The 25,272-nt window shown below is 47.8% G+C and overlaps 1 protein-coding gene across 1 annotated transcript in view; it reads right to left on the bottom strand.

Moving 5' to 3' along the window:
• Nucleotides 1-23,367, bottom strand: part of STARD8 (StAR related lipid transfer domain containing 8) — a 76,712-nt gene extending 53,345 nt beyond the window's left edge. Inside the window, 2 exon segments of the mRNA XM_032255834.1 lie at nt 7,737-7,770; nt 23,101-23,367. Of these exon segments, the coding sequence (XP_032111725.1) occupies nt 7,737-7,770; nt 23,101-23,145 (79 nt within the window). The 5' untranslated portion in view covers nt 23,146-23,367.
• Between the last annotated feature and the right edge of the window lie 1,905 nt (nt 23,368-25,272).

The following is a 25,272-nucleotide window of genomic DNA, read 5'->3' as shown; positions in this document are numbered from 1 at the left end:
AAGGCTTAGGAACCACGGAGCTTTCACAAGTTCAGCTGCTGATCTTCAGCCATTGGTTCCCGTCAGTTAGGAGTACTTGTAGGGAAGAGTGACCGGGACTGTGAGAAACGATTTTAGGAGCTCGGAAAGAACAGGTTCTGGGGCAGGCATTATAGATGGGTAGAGATATGGGTTTAGTCTCAGTTTTGCCACCAACTAACTCTATGCTGTTGTGCGGATCACTTACTTTCTCCTGGCTTCATTATCCAGCTGCAATGAGAACATTGGACTGTATTAGCTATAAGATTCCTCCTACCTTAGACTTTGGTAATTCTAAATGCCAGCAGATCGGCCTTGAGGAAGAAGGAACAGACTGCTTCAAAGAGACTCCAAGGGGTGAAGATAGGACCACTGGGTGGAAGTTGTTATAAGGCAGAGTCTGGCTCAATATAAAGAACTTTTAGCAGTATAGAATGAAAAAGGATGCTTCACCATACCTGAAGCGTTTGGTCAGAGCCCAAGTTGGGCATGTAGCAGGAAAGGTAAAAGAGGGAATATTGAACACCAGACTCGAGCTACGATTGCCAACATTTACTTTAATGCAGCCAACTATAGTCTCCAAATGATCTTCAAAAAGTCAAATAGATTTGGTTGAATGAAGCAGGAATGAGATATCCCATAACTCTGTCTTCCTCTAATGTCCCCTCTGGAATCTCTGGGGACATTAGTGCTCCTCAGTACTCAGTTTCAAAAGCATGGGTTAATATAGTCCTTAAGTGCCCTTCCTGCCTTGAGATGTGGGGCGACCTTCAAGTTTCAAGAGTTTGACGAAAATGTGTTTTACATGGATCTGCACCATTGGCTGGAGCCACTGGACCCTCAAGGCCCTGTCTCAAGAGGTTTTGTCATCTGGAGCCAGTGGGACTCTATGTTGATCTGTAATAGCTAGTGCAGAGCTGAAATGATAGGGAAGAAAATCCGCTGAAAGGAAGAAGTCACCAGCCCAATTACCAGAAGTTCTTTTGCTATGATCAAAAATAAAAGCCAGTCCTTGGCAGACTCATTGTTTATGTGAGGCCTTATGCTTAGTTCTGGGAATCCAGGGGTCAGTCAGATGTAGCCATTGTTCACCAAGAGCTCGTGGTCTATGGAAGAGACAGGAAAGAAAAGAGGCCAGTGCAGAAGAGTGTTATGTTTTATAATGTAATAGCTATGGACAAGATGGGAAAGGAGGCCAGGAGGTCGCTTGACAGGCCAAGAAGGGGGCTGGCAAAAACACACTCAGTGGAGAGTCCAATATGAGAATTCACTGTCTGTCTAAGAAATAGTGAATTGTCCCATGTGGCTCAGAAATATAGGAATGAGATGGGAGAGGAAGCAAGAAGGATAGGCTGTCTAAGCTTGAAAGACCTTGAATGCCAGAGCAAAGAAGTTGAACTTTGACCAAAGGTAGGAAACAACCAGAGATTTTTGAGGATGCCTGAATTTTTCTGGAAGGGTGACCATGGTGGCAGGAAGACCAGTTAGGAAGTGGCTGCAAGCATCAAGTCCAGAGCTGCTAGGGTCCAGACGGAGGGAAAATTGAAGAAAGTGACAAAAAAGGGGTAGATTTAGGAAGCCTTATAAAGAGGTCCCATGCACACAACTAAATGGCAACAAATTAGAAAGGTAAAGTTCAGGGAATGCCTGTGATTCTTGCTCGAGTGAATCAGTGCATGGGGTTGCTTTAACCAAGAAAGTGGATTCTGGAGAAAGAGGAGGTTTTCAGAGGAATAATAAAGAATTATGGTCTTGTAAATCAAAACTACATTGAGATACCATCTCACGCCAGTTAGAATGGCGATCATTAAAAAACCTGGAGACAACAGATGCTGGAGAGGATGTGGAGAAATAGGAACACTTTTATACTGCTGGTGGGAGTGTAAATTAGTTCAACCATTGTGGAAGACAGTGTGGCGATTCCTCAAGAACCTAGAAATAGAAATTCCATTTGACCCAGCAATCCCATTACTGGGTATATATCCAAAGGATTATAAATCGTTCTACTATAAGGACATATACACACGAATGTTCATTGCAGCACTGTTTACAATAGCAAAGACCTGGAACCAACCCAAATACCCATCGATGATAGACTGGACAGGGAAAATGTGGCACATATACACCATGGAATATTATGCAGCCATCAAAAACGATGAGTTCGTGTCCTTTGTAGGGACATGGATGAACCTGGAAGCCGTCATTCTCAGCAAACTGACACAAGAGCTGAAAATCAAACACCGCAGGTTCTCACTCATAGGTGGGTGTTGAACAATTAGAACACATGGACACAGGGAGGGGAGCACTACACACTGGGGTTTGTTGGGGGGAAATAGGGGCGGCACAGTGGGGGGTGGGGAGTTGGGGAGAGATAGCATGGGGAGAAATGCCAGATATAGGTGATGGGGAGGAAGGCAGCAAATCACACTGCCATGTGTGTACCTATGCAACAATCTTGCATGTTCTTCACATGTACCCCAAAACCTAATATGCAATAAAAAAATAAATTAAAAAAAAAAGAATTATGGTCTTTAGTGTTGAACTTGAAGGATCCACAGGACCTTCTGGTGGAAGTGTCCAATAGCAATTCCCAGGCCCTTTTCAGACCTGTATCTCCACCTGAAGTTCCCATGCTCTCTCCAGCCCCTGATTTGGAGTGGCCTACACTGTGAAAATGGCCATCTAGCCTATGCCTCGAGACATACACCTGACCTACCTCTCTAAACCTAGACCTAACTCTGCCTTGCACTCCTGAAAACAGCAACTGAGAACCTGGGCTTCCCAGCCCCTTGGGCCCCAAAGGAAGTCCTTACACTCCTCCACAGACCTGGAAACCCCTCCCCCATGCCAAAGAACATCTTGAAATTGCCCTTTCCACTGACCCTACCCCTACCTCGCCTTCCTTTTAGCCTGACTTCTGGAGGAGAGGGGGCTACAGGGCGCGAAATCAAAGTGCAGAGAACCTTGAGAACTTGTAGTTCAACCTTCTCATTTTAACAGACAAGGAAACTGAGGTCCAGGCAGCAGAGGTGACTAACTCAAGGTCGCAGAAGGAGTTAATGATGGAGATGAGACTAGACCCTAGGTCTCTCAAGTCACAGCCGAGCATTTTTACCTTGACTGAATTCACTATAGATCATGGTTAAAAGATTTCCTGTCTCAAATGATAATAAATTCCAGATGCCCCTTAACTAAGTAGATCTTTATACTATTCCAAGTTGCTGGGTAAAATATCTGTCAAAGTTAGATAAGCCATGCCCTGTGAATGTTCTTTGTAAAATAACAAATGTTAAATGACCAGATCTGTCGAGACTTAGTTATAAGAATGATTTGGTCATTTTCAAAAGAAAGGATGTGGACTGAATTATTATTATGATGATGACTTTCATATGCTTAGTATTTTTGTCTACTGCCCTTCTGAGCCTTGGAGGTGACAGACAGCAAATAGCATGTTAAATAAATGTATGTGCTTCTATTTTCTACCTTTCGAATCTGTCTACCCACCCCCTCAGAGCTCGGGGGAGGGGTCTAGGGCAGCTGATGGATGAGTCTGATGCTGAGGCCAAGCCTGCAGCCAGACTGGAGCCAGCTGGGTTGCGAGCAGGGGCTCTTGTTACAGGCAAACTATTACCCCCCAGGCCACCTCGGCCATTTCAGCAGGAGCCTGAAGTGAAGTCCTGAATGGCTCCAGGCAACAAAAGGAGCTTTGTGCACTGGGAGCAGCGGACCTCGGGGAAGATTTGGTGCAAAGGCGGTGGGAGAGAAGGTCAGCAGCCTCCTCACCTCTGCAGGCTGCTGGGAAGCGAGCTAATGGACTCCACTGAGTGTGGGGTTTGTAAGTCAAGGAGTCATTGAATTTCAGAGCAGCAAGATACCTTAGAGGTCATGTAGAGCAAGGTATTCATTTTATAGTTAGAGACACTAAGGCCCAGAGAGGGAAAGGGACAGGCCCAAGGACACACAGCTGGCAAAGGTCACAGCCCAAACTGGAACTAGAGGAACTAGAGCTTCTGGCCCCAATCAAGTATTCTCACTTCAGTACTTAAGAAGCAGTTTTGAATTGTGGGTTTTATTTGGAGGAAGAGGATTCCTTATCATCTTAGGAGCAATTAGTGCTCAAGCAACAGGATATGAGGGCCTGGAAGAAACATGAAGTGATGCTGGGAGCCTAAGAGCATGTAGCACATCTCGGAGTGAGTCTCTAAGGCCTGATCCTCCTCCTGAGCTGCTGGTTTTACTACTGCTAGCTCTGTGTTTCTCTGTGTTTGAAACATATTGGCATAGGATGATTTGGGGCGGTACATTGGCATTTGCATCATGATAGACATGTATTTAATTTACTACATGTTAGGAAAAATGTAACTAGTGCCTCAAACCTAATTTCATAGATATTACGGCTCAGGGTGAGGTTATTATTTAAAATAGGGTTGATTGAAAGAAAAATACTAAGTATTTAATGGCATGGTTGATGTGATGGCAAAAATTCTGAAGCTGATTCACAAATAAGTGACGTTTGGAAAACACTGTGCTAGTGGCTTCTTGGACTGTGATAGCAGGGACTTCAAAAGTAATTCAGGTCATAGTCTTGGGCTTGGGCAGCACTGCATGTGTTGAAGCCAGTTGGACATTCTTAATGCTCTCCTATAAGGTGGTACCAAGCAATCCTATGACAGCCCTTCCAAGGTTTCCTCTGTCAGTGGGACCACTAAAACCAAAGCAATGGTGTGTCAGATAAATCTTTACTTGATTCATCCTAATAGAAAGAAGATGAGCTGGGTATGGTGATGCACACCTGTAGTCCCGGCTTCTGAGGAGGCTGAAGTGGGAGGATCCCTTAAACCCAGGAGATTGAGGCTGCAGTGAGTTATGTTGCACCACTGTGCTTCAGCCTGAGTGACAGAGACCCTGTCTCAAAGATAAAAAAGATGGAGGGGAGGAAGGAAAGAGGAGGGGAGGGGAGGGGAAGAGAGAGAGAAAAAAAGAAAGAAAGAAGGAAAGAAAGAAAGAGAAAGAAAGAAGAGAGAAAGAAAGAAAGAGAAAGAAAAAGAGAGAAAGAAAGAGAGAAAGAGAAAGAGAAAGAAAGAGAGAGAAAGAAAGAAAGACAGAAAGAAAGAAAGAAAGGAAGGAAGGAAGGAAGGAAAGAAAGAAAGAAAGAAGGGAAGGAAGGAGGGAGGGAAGGAAGGAGGGAAATTATATGCAACTGTCAGCCTTGTCAGTATCTTGACATTTTTGTCACTAAAATGTCCCCTGCTGGTCCTCTTCTCTACCTCTTCTGTTCTGCTCTGGTGGCACTTGGGAGAAATGGCATAGGAGAATGTGACAGGTTCAATGTACAGATGAGATCACTGAGGTTCAGAGACTGGAAGGCTCTTACTTGGTATCATTCCACCATGAGTGGCACAGTCAAGACCGGGTCCCAAAAGAATGTCGATTCTACCACCCCGTATTTCCTGTCTCGAGATTCCTGCTTCACGGCCCTGTCTGCAGCTCCCCTCAGCCCCACCCCCAGGTCAGTCAGGCAGTGCCAGTCCCTACCGCAGTCCCATCTAGCACAGCTCACTTGCTTCAGACCTTATAAATTCACTGAGGGCCAAGAAGTTGCTAACATTGATCACCTCTAAGAGGACTGCTGAGTGGTTGGGGACTTGGGGTGAGAAGAGACTTTGGATTTTTGTACTTCTTGAATTTTGAAACCTGTGAAGGTATTACCTATTTCTCAAATCATGCATAACAAAACAGATGAAAAGTTCTGCTCACTCCCTGACCTAAATTTCAGAAATAATCAATCACATTTGTTCAGCACTTTGACATTTGTACTGCATGTATTGTAATCCATATAAGAGTCCCATGCAATAAGCTTCATTTTGCAGATGTGGACACCAGTCCAGACAGAGGAAGCTGCTTGCCTGGGCTGACACAGTGAATCTATGATGAAATTTGGGCTAAAATCCATGCGCCTTGATTTCCAGTGCCTTGCTGCTACCATTTCCACATCCACATAAACTCATAATTTATGCCAGATTGTTTTTGAATCTGCCTGAGACAATGTGTTCCCATTTGCCTTTAAATAGACATTTTCAAACTTTAACCTAAGAAATAGCAGAAAGACCAGTCCCATCTCAGCTTTGTAGGTGGCAACCTCCTCTGCCTGACCCCACCCCCCAAAGGATACTCCTGTCTCCTCTGGAAGCCACAGACCACTCAGCCACTTGGTGCCCACCCTCCCAGACCTCAATGCTGGCAGCTCTGCCTGGCACAGATATTCTAAAGAGGTAACTTGGCAGCTGTGAGTGCATTCGTCTGGGGCGGGAGTCACTATTTCAGGGCCTGAGGGGTTTCTTTTTAGCCTTTGCAGCTGGTGTCTCTGAAATGGAGAAGTGTGTCCTTCCCTTAGCATGGGCAGTGCACAGACCTTGTGCCCCCAGAAGTTTCTGTTGCAAAGCAGAAACTGCCCAGCAAGAAGCCGTGGAATGATGATGAGAGGGGAAAGGCAGGGTGGGGAAGTAGAGAAGCAGATGTATGCTGCATGCTGATCAAAGCAGTGTTCCTGCTTCAAAATAAATCTTCGCTTATCTGCTGTCATGGCAATGCAAATAAACCCCTTAGCCCGTCCGTTTTTGCTTTGTAGCAGCCACCATCCAGAAACTCAGAGTCGTAAGATGGAAAAGTCCTTGGGAAGTCACTAGAATCCCCTCTCTGCATCCTGGTATGATTTGCCCAAACCAGCTCCAACTACTTTGGAAGGTCCTTATTAGTAAGGGTTCTGGTTTTCTCTTCCAATGTCTTTCCAGGATGCCTCTCACAGGCCCTTAGCATGCCACTTGTTAATTGATGCCTTTCCGTTTTGGCAACCCCATCCCTAACTGTCACCTAGGGGCTATGTTCATTCAAGTCATGAGCTCATCCTGATGAAAAATTGGAGCCAATGGGAATGGCTGAAGTTGGGCTGGAGCCAGGAGGATGGCCTTGATGACCTCAGCAAAGCCCAGCTGATACCGGGAGTTCAGGCACTGGCACCAAACTCTTCCCTGACCAGTAGCCTTCTTTCTCTTCCTCCACAAAGCTGTTATCCCTCTCTAGACAACTGTGTCCTCAGTGGAAGGTAGTTGCTCCCAGAATGCCATCCACTTATCCACACCCAAGTAGGACACCAGAGGCAGCAAGTACATAGAAAGCTGGGCTCAAAGAAACTTGTGAGAGAGCAAAAGGGAAAGGCTACACATTTCCCCTCAGTCTAATGAACTCTGAAGCCTACCTCCTCTTGGAAACCTTCTAGATAAAGCAAGTGCTGGGAATATGATAGACAGTGAACCCCAAATGCCAAGTCTCCTTCCTTTATCCTCCACTTACCTGTTTTCCCTCCTGATGTATCTCCCACCCCTAAATACACTTCCCAGTGGAAAGAGGGCATTTGAGAACAAGAGTTGTATATGGGTGGCTGCCACTTGCTGAAAGCTCTGGAGGGAAGTCCTCCTCTGGCTCTCCGGCAAGAGCAAAACTTCCAGCTGAGAAATAAAGAGGCTCTGCACGTGAGCCAAAAAGCTGGGCCCAAGTAAGACAGTAGATGTCCAGTGGAGGGAGACAGAGAGGATGTCTCTGCCTTTTGCATCTCAGCCTTTGGCTCTGCTGCCGAGGGACCTGATCAGCTGTCACATGAGAACCACTGAGAAGCTCAGTCTCTTTGTATGCCACTTGCAATGCCCACCTCGTGTACTTACCAGCATTCTTCTTCACTTGCAGCAATGGGAAGCACTGTGAAAGAAACAAAGAAGAAGTCAAGGCAGTGCAGAGATGCAATATCCGAACTGAAAGCGATCTTAAAGTTAGCAAATTTCATCTACCCAATTTACAGAAAGACACATGGAGCTGCAAAGAAAAGGAAAATAAAGTAAGGACCAAAGTGGAGCCCAGACCCAGACTCCTGGCAGCCCACTCCATAAAACTGTACTTTCTGCTACGCCATGGCTGATCCTGCTGGCTCACTTCACTCTCCCTGAATGGAGAGTGCCCCCAAGTCAGGGAGTTGGAGACAGTCTGCCACAGCTCACAGTACTGTTTCAAGGCCTGATAAGAGAGATTATCAAAGAATATGTCAACATTTGCTTGGCACATACCATCTTTGATATATAGCATCAACGAGGCTAGAAGCAGGGTGTGTTGGTGGCAAGAGCAATTTTTAGAATTGGAGAGCCCGAGTTCAGGGCCACTTTCCCCTGCTTACTGATTACATGGCACTGAACATCACTCATAACCTCTTGAGCCTCAGCGTCTGCATTTATAAGACTAGGAGAGCAATAATCCTGGCTTCACAGGCTTTGTGACAAATTAACGTACATGAAGGCACTTTTTAAAATGATTAAGCAGTCTGTAAATTCATACATCCAACAGATATTTATACACTATCAATGCCCTGCAGAGCAGTATGCTAGATGCTAAGGATATAGCAGTGGCCTAGACAGATGAGATTCTCATGCAGCTGAACTCCTAGTGGGAAGGGACAAACGATAAATCAGTAAACAAAGAAATAAGGAAATTTCAGGCATCACTAAGAATCAAGAAGGAGAAATTTTTAAAGACAGGATGAAGGTAGAGAGTGATCGAGTAGGGGGAATAGGGAGGTGGCCGGAGGGGTCTCTCTAAGGAGCTGAACTTTGAGCAGAGACACAGATGACAAGAAGTTGTCAGCGGTGTGAAGAGCTGACTGAAGAGCATTTCAGACAGAGGGTGAAGAGAGACGGGAAGGCCAAATTATGAGAGGCTTTGAAGGCCAGGGTGAGGATTTGGGCTTTGATTCAAATTACAGTAGGTAGCCATTGGCAGATGTAGAGCTGGAGAATGACAAGATCTGGTTTCTACCTTCAAAAGGTCACTCTGGCTCCTGGGTAGAAAGTGGATTGTAGAGCCGGGGTGGAAGTGGGGAGATCTATTAGGAGGCTTTTGCAGCAGTTCAGGAAAGCAGTGTCAGTGGCTTGGGCTAAAATGGCAGTAGTAGAGACATTCATTCAATAGCTAAGGAGGAGAGAAAAGAAAGAAGGAAGGAAAGAAGGGTACTTCTTAGAGGTAGAAGGGTTTTCTTGCCTATTCTGCTTTTACGCAGCCAGCCTCTAAATTAACCAAGAGGTTATCAGAAAAATAGTTGCCATAGTATGTGTCTATCTCTTACACTCTGCACAGTGATTGCCACACCAGGTACAGACACTTGGCCACAATGATTCCTAATTTTAAGAGATTTGGTTCAGCCTTAGATCACCCTAAAGTGACTAAAGGTCAGATATGCCCTTGTAGGCCACAACTGGCCACAGGAGAGAGGAGGGATGGGGGAGGTCCTCCCGAGTGTTCACTGGCAGGGCTCTAGAGGGATGTTAGTGTGAAGGAGATAAAAAGTTCTAGAATGAGATCGGCATGACCACGGAAGCAAGACCGATAGAGAGCGACAGATACGAAAGTTTGCTACAAAGCTACAAAGTGGAACTATGATTAAGCAAGTCAATATAATTCTCAGTGGTGGACGAAAGGGGAAGAAAGGATGAGAAAGGGTGAGAGAATTGAAGAGACGGACAAAGCAGGCCCCTGTGAGGTCTTAAATATGACAGTTCTGGAAAATTAAGAGATGAATTGATGGTTGGGACAGACTGTACTCTATGTTCTAGTCATATTAAATCTCCTACCCCCCCACCCCAGCGCAACCCATCATAGTTTTAACAAAATTACAGATAGTTCAGGAGATAACTAGGCCTTAAATTTAGGGATTTATAGGTTGCAAATGAGCGACCTTCTTTGGCCATTACAACCATCCTGCATGGTAGATTTTATGATCTTCAGTGACACATAAGGCAAATGGGGCCCAGAAGTAAAATGATTTGCTAAAGGTCAAGGTAAATGTCAGAACCAAGTCTATGCATGAGGCCAATTGGCTCCCAATTTTATGGCATTCTATTTTTTTCTCCCTGGCGTCCAGAATAACCTGGATTGGATCAGGACCATGAGTGCCACTCTGCTTTTAACCTTAATCTTGATGCTATTTTGTTAGCTGAAAGACTTATAAGGGAAGATGGCATATGGACTTTTGCATTGAAGAGTTCTGCTACAAAGTAAAGGCCCTTTTTGTTTCCTTGTTGTAGGACATATCCCTCTGACTTGGAGGTTCTGAACCCAGAGGCGAAGAATCCAGCTGTTATAAAGACAGCCACTCTGGAGGAAGACCAGGATTAGTGGTGACAATCTTTTCATCCAGTGGGTCATTTGTTCATATATTCATTTATTTATTCATTCATTCATTTACTAGGTACCTCCTCAGGGCTAGGCCCTGTGCTAGGTACTCAGGAATTCATATAGATCAGACATATCCTCTGCCCTTGAGGAATTCACAGCTCAGAGGGAGAGTTAATTACATGCATAAATCATCAGAATTCAATATGAGTGCTATTGGAAAGTATAAAGCCTCGTGGAACTGAGCAGAGGGAGTAATTCGTTGCTGGGAGTGAGGGTACATTGTCACAAGGACCCTCATGAAGGAAGTAGCTTTTAGAACAGGTCTTGAAAGCTAAGCAGTTGTTCATCAAGAAGACAGGAGGAAAGAGCCTGGCAGGCAGAAGGGAGAGCATAGAAAAGGGTGAGGAGGTGTCAAAGCCTGCTGTTTGTCCCACCCATCAGTTTATCTCCTAATTGCCCAGAACTGTAACATTTAGGACCTCAGTTTAGATGGAGAGCAGAGTGCCAGACAGAGAGTGAGAAATGAATCTGAAGCAGCAGGTAGTAGCCAGATCATGAAGGGCCTTGTAGGCCATCTTAAGAACTTGGGACTTTATCTAGAGCCCCATGGGGAGCCATTGAAGGGGCCTAAACACAGGAGTAACGTAGTCAGATTTATGTTTCAGAATGTAACTCTAACTGTTGATTGAAGGATGGATTGGGAATGGGGACCTTAGGCAAAACTAGAGAAAAGGGGACCAGAGGCAGGACACAGTGGCTCATGGCTGTAATCCCAGCACTTTGAGAGGCCAAGGCAGGCAGATCACCTGAGGTTGGGAGTGGAAGACCAGCCTGACCAACATAGAGAAACCCGGTCTCTACTAAAAATACAAAAAAAATAGCCAGGAGTGGTGACACATGCCTGTAATCTCAGCTACCCGGGAGGCCAAGGCAGCAGAATCGCTTGACCCCGGGAGGCAGAGGTGGTGGTGAGCCAAGATCACGCCATGGCACTCCAGCCTGGGCAATAAGAGGGAAACTACATTGGGCAGCGGTCCTTGTAGGAAGAAGGGGACCAATATATGGATGATTTACATGGTAGACCCAAAGTAAATGATAGGATGTGGGAGGATAAGAGAGGAGTCAAGGATGACCCCAGTGTTTCTGGCCTGGCAACTGGGTAGAAGGTGGTACTATTAACTGAGGTCAGGAACAGAGGAAAAAGTGATTTGGGGGTGTATGGGAAGGAAGTCTTCCTGTTGTAATCAATTTCCCCTTAGACCTGTTGGATTCAAAAAGGTCTGTGGAGCATCTGCTCCAAGCAGTCCACTAGGCACTGGGGTAGACCTGCAGATGCAAACATGCACAAAAGCAGATGTGTCTCCTGCCCTGGAGGAGCTCTCAGTCTAGTGGGAGGTACAGTAGCCAGGCAAAAAAAGACAGATGAGGAGTTTTTTCAGAGACAAGGGAAACACGTTGAAAGAGCGCAAAGGAGAAAGCCAGAGCCCAAAGGAGGATAAAAACAGAAAGATGGTTGCCGGGTGAGAAGTAGGGAGGTCTGAAAGGGGTAGTTTGGAGACAAGTTGCAAAGGCTATGGACAAGCTTTGTCCAGAACCGGGCCATCCTCAGCCGCAAGTGGCTGGGATGGAGCTCACTCTCCCCGGCACACTCTTTGTTCAGCCTGCAGGCTCTAGGATCAGCCCTTGTACTGCTATATGAGGGGACGTCTGGAGAGACTTTTTGTCCTTGCCTCGCCTGGTTTCTCTGCTCCACCTCTCCCTTTCCTCCCTAACCACCTCCAACACCCCCACCCCCACCGCTGGCCAACCTTGTTCCATAGACCCAGGCCTAGGGCCACAGTCATGAGAGCACGTTCTTCACATTCCAGCCTCCCCCAGCCCTCTCAGCTGGGCCACACAGAGCCCTATTCACAGCCTGGCCCTCCCTTCTTCCAGAGTGGGCTCTCACCACCCCCAGGCCTAGCCTGAGTTTTGCCAACACAGACCATGCCACTGTGAAAAGCAGGTTCTCCTGAACCCTCTGGAGCTGACTCCTCTCTCTTGGGGTCTCTCAGCTGGAAGGTGAGTGCAGTCGATTTGGTCACTTGTACATGCTTGAGAGTGCACACCTGTTCTATGCACTTGGCAAACTTTCTCTAGGCTAGGCCTAGAATAGGGGCTGCATTGAGCCAGACTGTCGCGGGACACAGGGGTCAATCAGACACAGGCTGGTTTCTCAGAGCAGCTCACAGTCCAGAGACAGCTGAGTAGAGATAGAGGGTGGCATGTGGGCTGAGGCTCAATTGAGCCTGCCACCAGGTCCTAAACTGGAGCACTGGTGTCACAGTGCCACTTTTAAACCCTGTGTCAATGAGCTGGAGACATGTGCTCACGTTCGGGATGTGATATCTGCTGGGGATGAAGTGCTACATCCCTGGAGGATGACAATCCTGTCCCTGCAAAGGGCAGAGGAGACCTGGTTTCGAGAAGGACTGGCTGACACAGGCATTCTGGGCTTGACCCTGTATCTTTGACCAATTCCTTGCTGGGCCTCAGACTTGTTACCTAATGAGAGGTAAGTGCCTGACAATTCTTATTCTTCCATCACAAGGAAGAAGGTGAGGAACACTCCCAGCTGTGAAGAGCAATGGAAGAAATGAATTCTAGAAGGCTTTTGTAGAACTCAGAGTTTGGGACAGCCTTTTGAGGAAGCCGCAGAGCACTTGTCTCCTCTGTCTCCCCACTGAGGTGCAGGCTGTCCCACACTGGCTTGGAGTATGTGGGCCCCACAGAAGGCCTCTCGGAAAGGCTGACTTTCCATCTCTACCCATCAGGATGACTGTGGTCTAATACCTACTCATCCACCCTCGAAAAGGGCCCCCAACCTGTAGCCTCAGGAATGCTGATGGTTTCATAAGCCACCCCTTGGCAAAAATTCCTACTGCCTTTTGTGCTTTTCCCCTTAATTCCTTCCTACCAGTCATGCTAGGATCTCCTTTCCTCCTGCCTCATCCTGACTCCTCATGTGGCCTGCAGGGCTCCTCCAGGCCTGACTCTGCCTTTGAGCTGCTTTCCCTCAATCTTTCTCCAGCCTTGGGCCCTACTGTCTCCGCCTCCACAGCAGGCCAGGAGTAGGGCCAGGGAGGAGAGTCAGCAGCAGCTGCAACCCCCAGGGGTTCTCTGGATAATCTCAGGAATGTAATATCCCAAAGACTTGACTTTCCCACCAACCAACAGGGACCCTCCTTCCTGTCCAGAACTTGGGAGTCTTTCCGGGAGAGGGGCCCTATAGGGGTAAGTGTAGGAAGGGGCTGAAGGGGAAAGACACGAGGATTCCAATGTGGGATGGAGCTTCTTTTCCAGACTCTGAAGTAGTCTGACCAGGGGTGGGAGCAGGAGCGGGTATAGGAGGAATGAGGAAATTGCCTGAACAACCCACTTCCTGAACCTGAGTGTAGTCGCATCTGTGTTTTCCACTGTCGTTTCACTTCCACAGGATGTCACCAGTTCTAGGCTCTACTCAGCCAGGGAATCAAGGGAATGATAGGTAAAAATTTTTCCTCATTTTATAGATGAAAAAACTGAGGGTTCAAGCTATGGGCCCAGGGTCACCTAGAGCAATCAATCAGCTGTCTTCATGTTCAACTCATTTTTACTGAGCACCCACTGTGTGGCAGGCCTTTTCACAAAGGTCATCGTCGCAATCAATTATGAAGTGGAGAATAGTCTCCCCATGTTGTAGGTAAGGACACTGAGGCTCAGAGAAGAGAAGAAGAGGCAGAACCTGGGCGATTAGATCAGGGTCCTGTTTCCAGCTACATTATATCATCGTGCTACATTCTTCTCTCCAGCTCCCAGAAGGCAACCAACTCAAGGTAGAGGAAAGGGCCAGGGAAAGTCAGCCTGCATCCATTTCCAGGGCCTCAACTCCCGTTCCCCAAGTGCAGAACTCCCTTGCCTCTGCCCCTTGGCAGCCTCAGCCTTGGAACTGCCAATTGACCTGGACTTGTAAGCACCCTGGCAGCAGCAGCAGCAGCAGCAGCTCAAGGGTTGGCCAGAGGAATGGAACTGAGGAGCTCCGTTCCCTGACCCACTGCAAAACCTCTGACCCCAAATCCCAGCAGAAGCTGCCTGAGCTGCTGCTCCTTGTTATTGTTACAAGTGACTTGGAAATGCAGGCCAGGCCCTGGCTCCCAGAGCTTCCCAGGCCCCCAGCTGTTCTCAGGGCCTGGAGGCTGCTGGGAAGACCAGGCTCCAATGTCGGCTCTTTTCCCTGAGCCTGGGCTCCCCAGTCTCCTCCCGAGGGACTTTAGTGGAAATCACTGACATTTGGGAGCAGAATTTTTTTTTCATTTGGCCTGGAAGTTCGTAGAAGTATATGTGAAATACAATGAGACTGTCAGAGCTGGAAAGGCTCTCAAAGATAAAGCAATCCAGCCTCCTCATTTTATAGATGGAGAAATGCAGCGCAGATTACATGAACATAGTGGACTTTGGAACTAGATTACCTGGGTTAAAAATCACAAATTCACCACTAAATGGCTTTGAAATCTTGGATACATTTCCAAACCCTTCTGTGTTTCAGTAAAATGAAGATGATGAGAATGATAGCTTGCCTTGCAGAATTATGGTGATGGTGAAATGAGTTAATACATGCGAAGGTTTGGAACAGCATACACCACACAGCACGTGTTCTAGGCATATTAGTTGTAGCACTTCTCGACCTCTTGGCTAAGATCAAGTGCAAATATTAGTATTAGTTCTAACTTTCTCTAGTCTTTCAGGGTAAAAAACAAGGCTGGTATTGCCAATCTGCAGCCTCTTCCGCTCACTTCTGCCTCCCTCAACTTTCACCACAGCCATAGGAGGTATATCCTCCACCCCCCAGGACCTCCCACTTGTACACCTTTTGGCATCAAAGAACCTAAAGGCAAAGTAAGAATCTGTAACCGAAGAGACCTAAGTCAGAGTTGAAGCCTTGCCTCCTACTCCCTATCTCACCTTCCCAATGCTCATCCCCATCTCTTCCACCCACGAGAACAAATGTTATCCAATCTCACATGACTCAAATAAATCATACCACTTTTGCTGTTGGGGCAGGGGTTAGGAGCTTTAGATCAGGCAAATTTGGCAGAGGGGTTCCCATCCTCATTCCCAGGCTGAGTCCAAGATTATTCCAGGCTTTGCTGCTGCAGGAATTACTCAGACTTCCCTTCGCCCTGAGGATTAGGTGGGATCACTAATCACAGGTACTAGATTAACTAAAACTGTTAACAACGCATTGAACAGTTTCATATCCTGAAATTTTCTGGACTGAATCAACCATGCCCACCAACAGGGCACTTGGGGGTTGAGTGTGAAAAACTCCTTTTATATCCACTAGACAGTAAGCTGCATGAGGTAAGGAACTATAGCAGTTTTGCTCAGCATTATGTATCTCCTCAAGGCCCATCACAGTGTCTGGCACATAGTAGGTCCTGAATAAATACTGTTTGGTTGAACTAGTGAAGGAATGAATTCCTTAAGGCTATTCTCAGCCTAAGAAGCCCCCCCCACATTTTGTCCAACATAACAAGAAATAAACATCTCAACAGGCTTTGGCATCATTATTTCATTTGAACCTTGTAAATGTACAAATAATAAAGATGGTCAATGCTTACTATGTGCCACTTTTCTAAGAGCTTTATACATATTAACCCATTTAAGCCTCAGAACAACCCTGGAAGGTGGGTACTACTATTATCTATATTTTATGGAGCAGAAACTAAGGCTCAGAAAGGCAAAATGACTTTCTCATGGTCAACACAGCTAGCAAGCTGTGGCTCAGATAGGGGAAGGGCTTGACTCCATGTAGATGTTTCGGTCTTTTCACTGCATCAAGATCACCTGTTCAAAGTCCTCCACACAAATTTCAAAGTCTCTTGCTCTTCCCCCTCCTCCCATTACCATTCACCCTCAACACCTCCACTCAGGACAAGTCCCTTGGATCTGTGACTCTTCCCTCACCTGTCTCCAAGCTCACTCTGCATTGAAGACACCCCTTGCCCTTTTCTTCCAAAGATTATTCCTTCAGATTCGGATTCAGTGGAGCACCTACCACGTACCAGGCTTTTACAGATATCATCATGCTGGCAACGTCATTAAGTCTTATCCACTGAGGAGAGGTGACATACCCAGGACCATTCAGCCTAGATGTGGCAGAGGTGGACGCAATATCCAGCTCAGTCTCACTCTATGTCCAGTGCTCCTGGACTAAGCTGCCTTCTACTCTGGTCTTCACACTAAGCTGCTTTCTACTCTGGTCCCAGAAACTCCTCCAAGAAAGCTTCCTAGATTATCCAGAAATTGCCTCATGATTCTCTTGAACGCCATCCATGCCTATAACCTTACCACAACCTATTATTTTGCTCTACCCCATGTGCCTGTGCCTCAGAGATACACAGCATGTGTCCATCATCTAGGCATCTTATGATTAACCATGTCAGGAACAACTCACAGTCTGGATTTTTCACACATGTAGGGGACCAGTACCTATCACCCAGCTGACACGTTATTTGAGTGGGCTGTGGAATTCTGCAGAGAGGGTCCTGCGAGTGAACCTTCCTTCTATGGGGTATAGGCCCTTACCTTTCCCCTTCTAAGTGGTTTTTCCATAACCTGAGAATCTTATGTCATAATTTCTTTCTTTGGAACAAGTAATTGAGATGTGGCTGGCTGTATATACTGTCCCACATGTACACATGTACATTACTACTTCCATTCACAGACACACACACACACACACACACACACACACGACTTATGAACAGACCTGTGACAGTGACCTGAGATAAAAGAGACTACCTGAGGAAGTGGTGAGCTCTACATCACTGGAGGGTTGCAACAGCGCCTCGCCATTCTTTTGGTAAGATGTGGTAGAGGAGACGCTGTAGTGATAGCATCGAGCAGTGTCCGAGGTCCCTTTCCAGCCCCAGGGGTTTGTATACATTCATGTGTGCCCCTGAATTCTCGACACTCCCCCTGCCCCTTCCACAAAAAATACACACTGCATGTGGCAAATTGGACTTACTTGGGATGACAAGGGCAAAGGAATGAAAAAGTAGAGACATCCTGGAGGCTGGGAGTGAAACTGCTGAATCACCCTGTCATTGTCACACATTCACCCCACATCCTGCCAGGCTGCTTTCTAGGCAGACTGGAAAGCTGAGAGTGGGCCTGGGGGCAGAGAGGGGCTGGCGTGTGGGCAAGCACATGCAAGGAGGATGCATGCTTACCTCGCATGCATGCATGGGTGCGTGCACGAATGCGAGCCTGCACGGGGGTGTGAAAGCTCACACCCATATGAACAGGTGCCTAGGAAGCCAGGCATAAGAGCAGCCATATGGAAGTCTCATGCATACTTGGGTAAGAGCAGTCACAGGAGAGGATGCTTGAGAATGCATGCCTGGGTGAGCTCAGGAAAGCCTTTGTGCACATACATGCTCATGTGCATGACCTAAGTATGTGAGTACGGTGCCCAGGGAAAAGCATGGGGTCCCATGTTGGCCCATGACTGGGAAGTTCATCTCTATGAGCCTTCTCAGTCCACAAGGGACTGTCTGTTCATGATTTTCTTTAACTCCCATAGAAGCCTTGTGGTTAGGTGCGGCAGGGTTGTTAACACATATGTGTATGTATGCATGTGTGTGTGTGTGTGTGTGACATGTGTAGAGACATCCCCCAAGCACTGCTTTTAGATTTTACCAGAGACAAGTTGTGTTTGGATTTTGCCACAGAACAAGTAGGGAGATTACGGTATATTACACAGATCTAATTGGAATCCTGCTGTGTCCTGACACCCTCTGAGACCTTGGCCACATCTCTCCCCTCTCTGGGCCTCAGTTTCCTCACTGGTAGTTTGGAGAGAGGAAGAGAGAAGGAAGAATAGATTACCTCCAAGGGTCTTTCCATCTTCAATCTTGTGTGATTATCTACCTATGTTATAAGAAGGGGGAACTAAGGGACAGGAGAGAGAATTGAGCCTCTCCACATCACCCAGAGATCATGGTTGAGATGGTGCTCCAGGCAGATTTCCCACCTCCCAAGCCAGTGCCCTCTAGGGCCTGATATGTCCACCTGAAGCCAAGTAACATGAGATAAGATTTATGTTCTGGTCACCCCTTATGTGCATAACACCATGCTAAGTGCTGGAAGGGAGCAAAAGGACACATCAAAGAAATGGTTCTGTGTGTATTTGTGTGTGTGTGTGTGGTGTGGGGTGTGTGTGTGGGGGGGGGAGCAGGTAAGAAATTGACTCATATGCATGTTTGGTTGTACCGAGGGGCCATAGGTAGCTTCTGGGCCCTGACTGGCCTCCAGGGGAAGACACAGCAGACACGTATGGAACTATTTATACTGGGTACATCTCACACTCAAACGTCTTGCCCCTTGGCTGCCCCTAACACAAGAGCAGCTCAAAGCAATCCTGAGCCCTGGACTGGCCTCTTGCCACCTTCCCACCATCCCTGGCTTCTGAGGTGTCAATCTTCATCTCCCAAGTGGGTTGCTTCTGTTCCTAGTCCCAGGCAGAGTCAAAATAGAGGGCTGAGGAGGAGTTGTAGAAAAGGAGCAGACAAGACCTGAGACCCTAACCCCGGAATTTCAAAATATGGAATAACCCCCATTCTTTGCTGTGGTGCCTCCAGTATAGTTATAGACACAACCTTGCCAGGCATGGTGGTTCATGTCTGTAATCCCAGCACTTGGGAGGTCAGGAGCTTGAGACCAGCCTAGTCAACATGGTGAAACCCCGTTTCTACTAAAAATACACAAATCAGCTGGGCACGGTGGCGCATGCCTGTAATTCCAGCTACTAGGGAGGCTGAGACAGGACAATCACTTGAACCCGGGAAGTAGAGGTTGCCATGAGCCGAGATCGCACCACTGCACTCCAGCCTGAACAACAGAAAAACACTCTTTTTAAAAAAAAAAAAAAAAAAAAAAAAAAAGACAAAACCTCACCAAATTTTTGTGGCATTTCTGTGAGTCAGGCACTGATTAGTGTCAGTCTGCAAACAAGGAAATTGAGGCTCAGAGAGGAATTGCTCAAAGGCACATAGTTAATATTGTGCCTGTGGGTGTGGGGTGGAATTGAAACCCAAGTTTGTCTGCTTCACCCCTCCTCATACCTCTTCAGTTGATGGAGGGCTCCATATGGTGTGGGAGGGAGGGGGCTCAGTTTCCCTATCAGGACCATGAGAAGTTTGAATAAGATGACCTGAGAGGGCCCCTCAGCTCTGACAGACTCTGTCCCGGCCATTCCCCTCCCCTTAGACCCCTCAGTCTCCCACACTCAGGGGGCCTAGCTCAGAGAGGGAGGGTGGTTCACAGCAGCCCATGCCTTTGACTGAGCTCCCAAGCCCAGAGAGCCTGCCTTTTTTACTAGGGCCTTGAAGCAGCAGCACTGGAAAAGGGAGCACGCAATCCAAGTGTGTGTGTGGATCTGGCAGGCGGCCTCTTAGCCCTGAGATCCAGCCGTGTGTTGATTCACACCTGCCAAGGACATGCGCAACTACAGACCTGTGTGTGTGCATGTGCATACACATGGGCCTTCATGCTGTGTGCATGCTTCTATGTGTCTACAGATTTGTTGGAGATGTGCCTGGCTGTGTCTCTATGTGTCCGTCATACTTGTGCGCTGGCGGGTATGTATATGATGTGCCTGTGTGCCTGCCTCTGTATATGCGTGCATATGTGTGTGAGTCTACATCATGCTAGAAATGTGCACTGTCTGTGTGTACATGTGCATTTGCCTGTTTGTGCCAGGCGTATGTGTGTTCATCTCTGTGTGTAAGTGTGTATGCACACTTGAATGGTGTGCCTATGCATATGTATGTGGGGCTGAGTGTGCCCAAATGCACGTGTATGTCCTCTGTGGACATGCACATGAGCAAATGTGTGCATGTGTGCAAATGTCTGGGACCTGGGATAGAGATCCTCAACTTTCTATTGGGGCTGTCCTAGCACACAGTTTTGTTTTGTTTTGTTTTGTTTTGAGACATGACTCAGTCTGATGGCCAGGCTGGAGTGCAGTGGTGTGATCATGGCTCACTGCAGCCTCGACCTCCCAGGCTCAAGCCATCCTCTTGTCTCAGCCCCACAAGCAGGTGATACAACAGGTATGCACCACCATGCCTGACTAATTTTAAATTTTTTTTGTAGAGACAGAGTCTTACTATGTTGCCCAGGCTGGTCTTGAACTCCTGGACTCAAGTGATCCACCTGCCTCGGCATCCCAAAATGCTGGGATTACAGGTGTGACACCACACCTATAATTACTATACCTGACCTTCTTCTTCTACTGGCGGCCTCCTCCCCCTCCTCCTCCTCCTCCTTCTCCTCCTCCTCCTTCTTCTTCTTCTTTTGATAGGATCTTGCTCTGTAGTCCAGGCTGTTGGAGTGCAGTGATAAAATCATATAGCACACTGCAGCCTTGAACTCCTAGGCTCAAGCAATCCTCCCACCTTAGTCTCCCAAGTAGCTGGGGCTCTAGGTGTGCATCATGCATCACCACGCCCAGCTATTTTTTAAAAATTTTTAATAAAGGGTCTCACTAGGCTGGTCTGGAACTCCTGGCCTCAATCCTCTCGAATTGGCTTCCCAAAGTACTAGGATTGTAGGCATGAGCCACCGCGCCTAACCTAGCCTAACAGTTTCTAAGAAGCTGACAGAGGTTAGAACATGTTTGCTGGGCATGTGAGAACTTGGGGTAATGCGTGCAAAGAGATTTAAATCCATGCCAAGCACCTAGTACAATTAACCAGGGTAGTGGACAGAAGTGCCTCTCAGGCGTCAGATCTCAAAGACACTTTAATTTACCCTTCCCTCATTGTTATCATTCCATCCAGCTCTCCATCGTCTCTTACCCACCCCTCTTCATTTCCACGGCAGCCACCTCCTTCCTGGCCTCTGCATCTCCGCTTGGGCCCCTCCACACCATCCCTACCGACTACTGCTAGAGAGCCTTTTCTAAAACCGTCCACTTAACTATATCCCCATTGTACTGAAATCAGCCCCTTATCTACCAAAACAGTAGTCACCAGACTTTCAGATTTCGTGGATAAGGAAAACGTTTTTAAATAAATAAATAGGGAAACAATCAGCATGTCGCAAAGTTTGTAATTTTGCTGAGGGCAGACATTTAAAAAATTTCTCACTCATATTTTGTAGGAGAAAGATCATTTGAACCCCCACCCCCACAGGAAGGACACAACAGTCTCCAAATAAAGAATAGTACTTTGAGTTGAATTAATTTAGGTTTATGAAAACTGCATGACATTATCCCTACTCTTCTCTCATTCCACCACAGATGGTTGAAAAATCTCCTTCAGGACTCCCACTAGGTGAGGACCATGAATCCACATACCAGTTCCTAACCCTTTGGGAAGCAGTCCCTGATTCCCCTTCTCCAGCCCCTATCCCCTTTAACCCTGCATTTGAGCCACATCACGAAAGAAGCCCTTCCCCCAGCCCACTACCATCTGACTGCCTCCAAATTCTAGCTCATGAAGTTCCCTCTGGCAGGCATGCCTGGAATGCCCTTCCCCCACTTTTGGACTGACAAACTCTTCTCTTCCTTTAAGCCTCAGGCTCAGCCCAAATGTGACCTCCTGTGAAACTGCTCCACATCCCTCCCGGTGGAATGGACCTTTCCTTCCTGAAGGTCCCAGAATTCCTTTTATCCTGTCTTGCAGTCAGTCAGGCTAGTCATTTGAAAGTCTTCCTACTGGGTTGAACTGTGGGAAGCCACACAGTGTCAAGAAGGGGTGGACTTAGGAGCTCAGATCCCAGCTCTGCCAGTCACATATGAGCAACCTTGTAAATATCTCTTAACTGTTCATAGTGTCCTTTCCCTATCTATAAAAGCAGGGAAACAATGGGTTGTGCTGAAGATCGCCACCATATGAATGAATTAAAAGTACCTAGGTCTGGTATGTAGTAGATACTAAATAAATATTTGTTTCTTGGTTCTTGAGAGTGGAATCATGCTTTACACACCCTTGTGGGTTCTCCTGTGCTCATGTATCCCCCATGGCCAGGATATAGTAGATACTGAACAAATACTGACAAACTGACTATATAGCACAATGTCTGGCATATAGTAAGTGCCTGGTAAATATTTGTCAATTTTCTTATATTCTCTTTGAAGAAAAGCCATGTCCTTCTTTGTCTTCTTTTAAAAAATGGAGATGGGGGTGTCTCCCTATGTTGCCTAAGCTGGTCTAGAACCCCCAGCCTCAAGCGATGGTCCTGCCTCAGCCTCCCAAAATGCTGGGATTACATACATGAACCACTGTGTCCAGCCCTTTTTTTGTCTTTGTGTAGCTCCCATGGTGCCTAGCACAGAGTAGGTGCCTTGCTATATGTGGATAGAAATTAATAATAATAACAATAGATACCATTGCTTGTGTGCATACTTAACAGCAGGCATTCTGCTAGGAAGTTTACACTCGTTATCTCCTGGATTTGCATACATTTACTATGTAAACAATAACACCAACTTCATCAACCCATAAGGTTGGTGTCACTATGGTCTTCATTCTAAAGCTGAGAGGAAACTGAGGCTAGTAGAGGTTAAGCATCTTGCGTTTGTGGCAAGATCTGGGAAGCCACAGAGGCAAGTTTTATGATAAAGAGCCAACTAGCCGACTTGTTTGTATGGGAATGCAACAGAAGGTCACAGAACTGGTTAAGTGACAAAGGCGAGACTTGAACTCAAGCCTTTCTAACTCCGAGAGTCTCAGGTAGTCTCGGAAGCCCATCTGGTCTGTCTGTCAGCTGGCACGCAAGGGTCCGCATCTGCCTCCTTCCCCCCTGAGCAGCGGGATGGGCTGCAGCTGGGCTGTCACTTACCTTCACCTTCCTGAAGCAAGACCAGAAAACGTCCAGCAGAGGCATGGTGGTTTGTGGGGAGCTGCTAGGGCCCGCAGGACTGTACCGGGCACCGGCCCCTCCCTCTCTGGGGACGAGGCTAGAGGAGACCCGGAGCTCCGCGAGAGCCAGCCCGGGACCTGCGCTCCATGAGCCGGCCCCGCGAGGGGAGAGGCGGAGAGCAGTGGCTGCCGGAGCTCGGCTGCCGGGGCTCAGCTGCCTGGACAGCGGGCGCCTCCGCCTCTTGGAGGGCCACCGAGGGAGGGATGAAGGGAGGGAGGGAGAGAGGCCGGCTAAGGAGGAGGGACCAGGAGGCGGGTCACTGATTCAAACTCGGCACCGTTAACCAGTTGGCTGGAACGGAACAGCAATGCCAATTGAAATTCCGTGAACATTACAGTTCCCCGGCTCCCGGTGTCCTGCCGGCTCCCCAGCCAGCCCCGCCAACTGCATGCTGGCATTGCCGGCCTGCTTGCTTCTTGGCTAACGCGCCAGCTCTCCTTGGGGACCTCTCGTTACGGCCCAGACCACACAGGGCCTATGGAAAGGGTGCCAAGGAAAAGGGGCAAGGAAGGACAGCCCCGGACCCAGCAGAACGCAGCAAGGTGTGAGTGCAGTCCGAGGAAGAAGAAAAGCTTGCAGCCTTAGGAGTTCCTCTCAGACAGGAGCCCTGGCCCTGCCTCAGTGGATCATTCTCCAGCACTCTAAAGTGAGGACTCGACTCACCGTGGCATCTTGGAGAGGCCCCTTCCTCCTGGGTCTCAGTTTTCCCCGTGATACAATGAGATGCAGGGTTAAAGGTCTTTAAGTCACAAATCTGTTTGGGGTTAGGCACAGGGCAAGTCTCGAAGAAACTCCACTCTGGACAATCACAGTTCCTCTCAGAACTCCCCTGCTGCTCCTGGGAGTCCATAGGAAGTCAGGTCTTGCCCCAAAGAGAATCTGAGCCCTCAAATGCCATTTCAGCCATCCCCCTGCCTCAGGGCATAACAGCTCTCTCCGAGCTCAGATAGACTGGGTGTATGTCCTTTTCTGAACATCTTCTGAAGAGATGATGGCTTCCCTCCTTTATCCAGTCCCATGCTCAGGACCTTCTAAGCCCAGAAGTTTAGCCTGGAACTAAACTTGAACCCCCTGGATTCCCTGAAGTCACTTCTTTCAAAGGAAAGAAAGTTAGCAGTGGGCAGTTCTGGAGGCTTTCTGGGCAGGAAGCCATTAAGAAGCAATGACCCTCCCCCCCCTCTGCCCCTCCCCAGATCTCAGAAGGCAGAGTGCCAGGGCTGGCGGCCAGAAGGCTCCCAGAGACCCCATGGCAAAAGGCCAGGCTTGGGTCTCTAGAGACACATGTCGCCACGAGGCCCAGAATAACTTACTATCCCTGGCCTCACTTCTCTTTTAGAGACCCAAGCTAGTCAGGCAAACGGCCAGGTCCTGGGACACTGGAAGGTCCTAGGCTACTTTAAACAAGCCTCTGCTTGCCCTCGAGGACTTTCTTCATCAGTGGCTTTGTCCGGAGGTTTGTCCAGAGGCTCTGCGAGGGTCCCCCCAGCTGTTTACAACTTACTCTGTGGCCCTCAGTCTCCTCGTTGGTACCAAGGAGGCTGCAATCACTGACCTCACCCTTTCTCTAGCTCCGATCTCAGGGGTGTCTCAGATGTGAGTTCTGTTGGGCTGTTTCGGAAGATAGTCAGCAAGCTTTCGACAAGTGGCTTCCCACCCACCTCCAGCTGAGCACAGGCTCATAAGGGGAAGCCCTCTGCATGTGGGGGCAGAGGAGTCAGAGCCCAGAGAGAGTTTTCTCCTTTGGGTATATGCCCTCCTGCCCTGCAGCCAGAGGCCTGTGGATGGAGAGCCAGGGAGCAAGTATTGCAGGAAAAGCTGCCTGCCCCTTTAGGATGGCCTCATAGCCTATTGCTCTCTGGGGTTCACCTCCTTCTTTCCACTGTGGCCCCTCGGAGGAGATGTGTCAGCTGTGCCTCTGGGCATTCATTCAGGAGGCATTAGTGCACAGCACACCACACTGAGCTAAGAAACCAGGAGACTTCAGTTTCAGTTCTGGGCCTCTCACGCCAGTTTAGCCTTGAAGTGGTTTTAAGCCATAAACTCGGAAGTTGACTGCCTGGATTCAAACCCTAGTTCTGTTACTCTGTAACT

The sequence above is a fragment of the Sapajus apella genome, unplaced genomic scaffold (genome assembly GCF_009761245.1).
Source record: "Sapajus apella isolate SASKATOON/1434 unplaced genomic scaffold, GSC_monkey_1.0 scaffold91, whole genome shotgun sequence".
NCBI lineage: Eukaryota > Metazoa > Chordata > Mammalia > Primates > Cebidae > Sapajus > Sapajus apella.
This window is presented reverse-complemented; position numbering and strand designations above follow the sequence as displayed.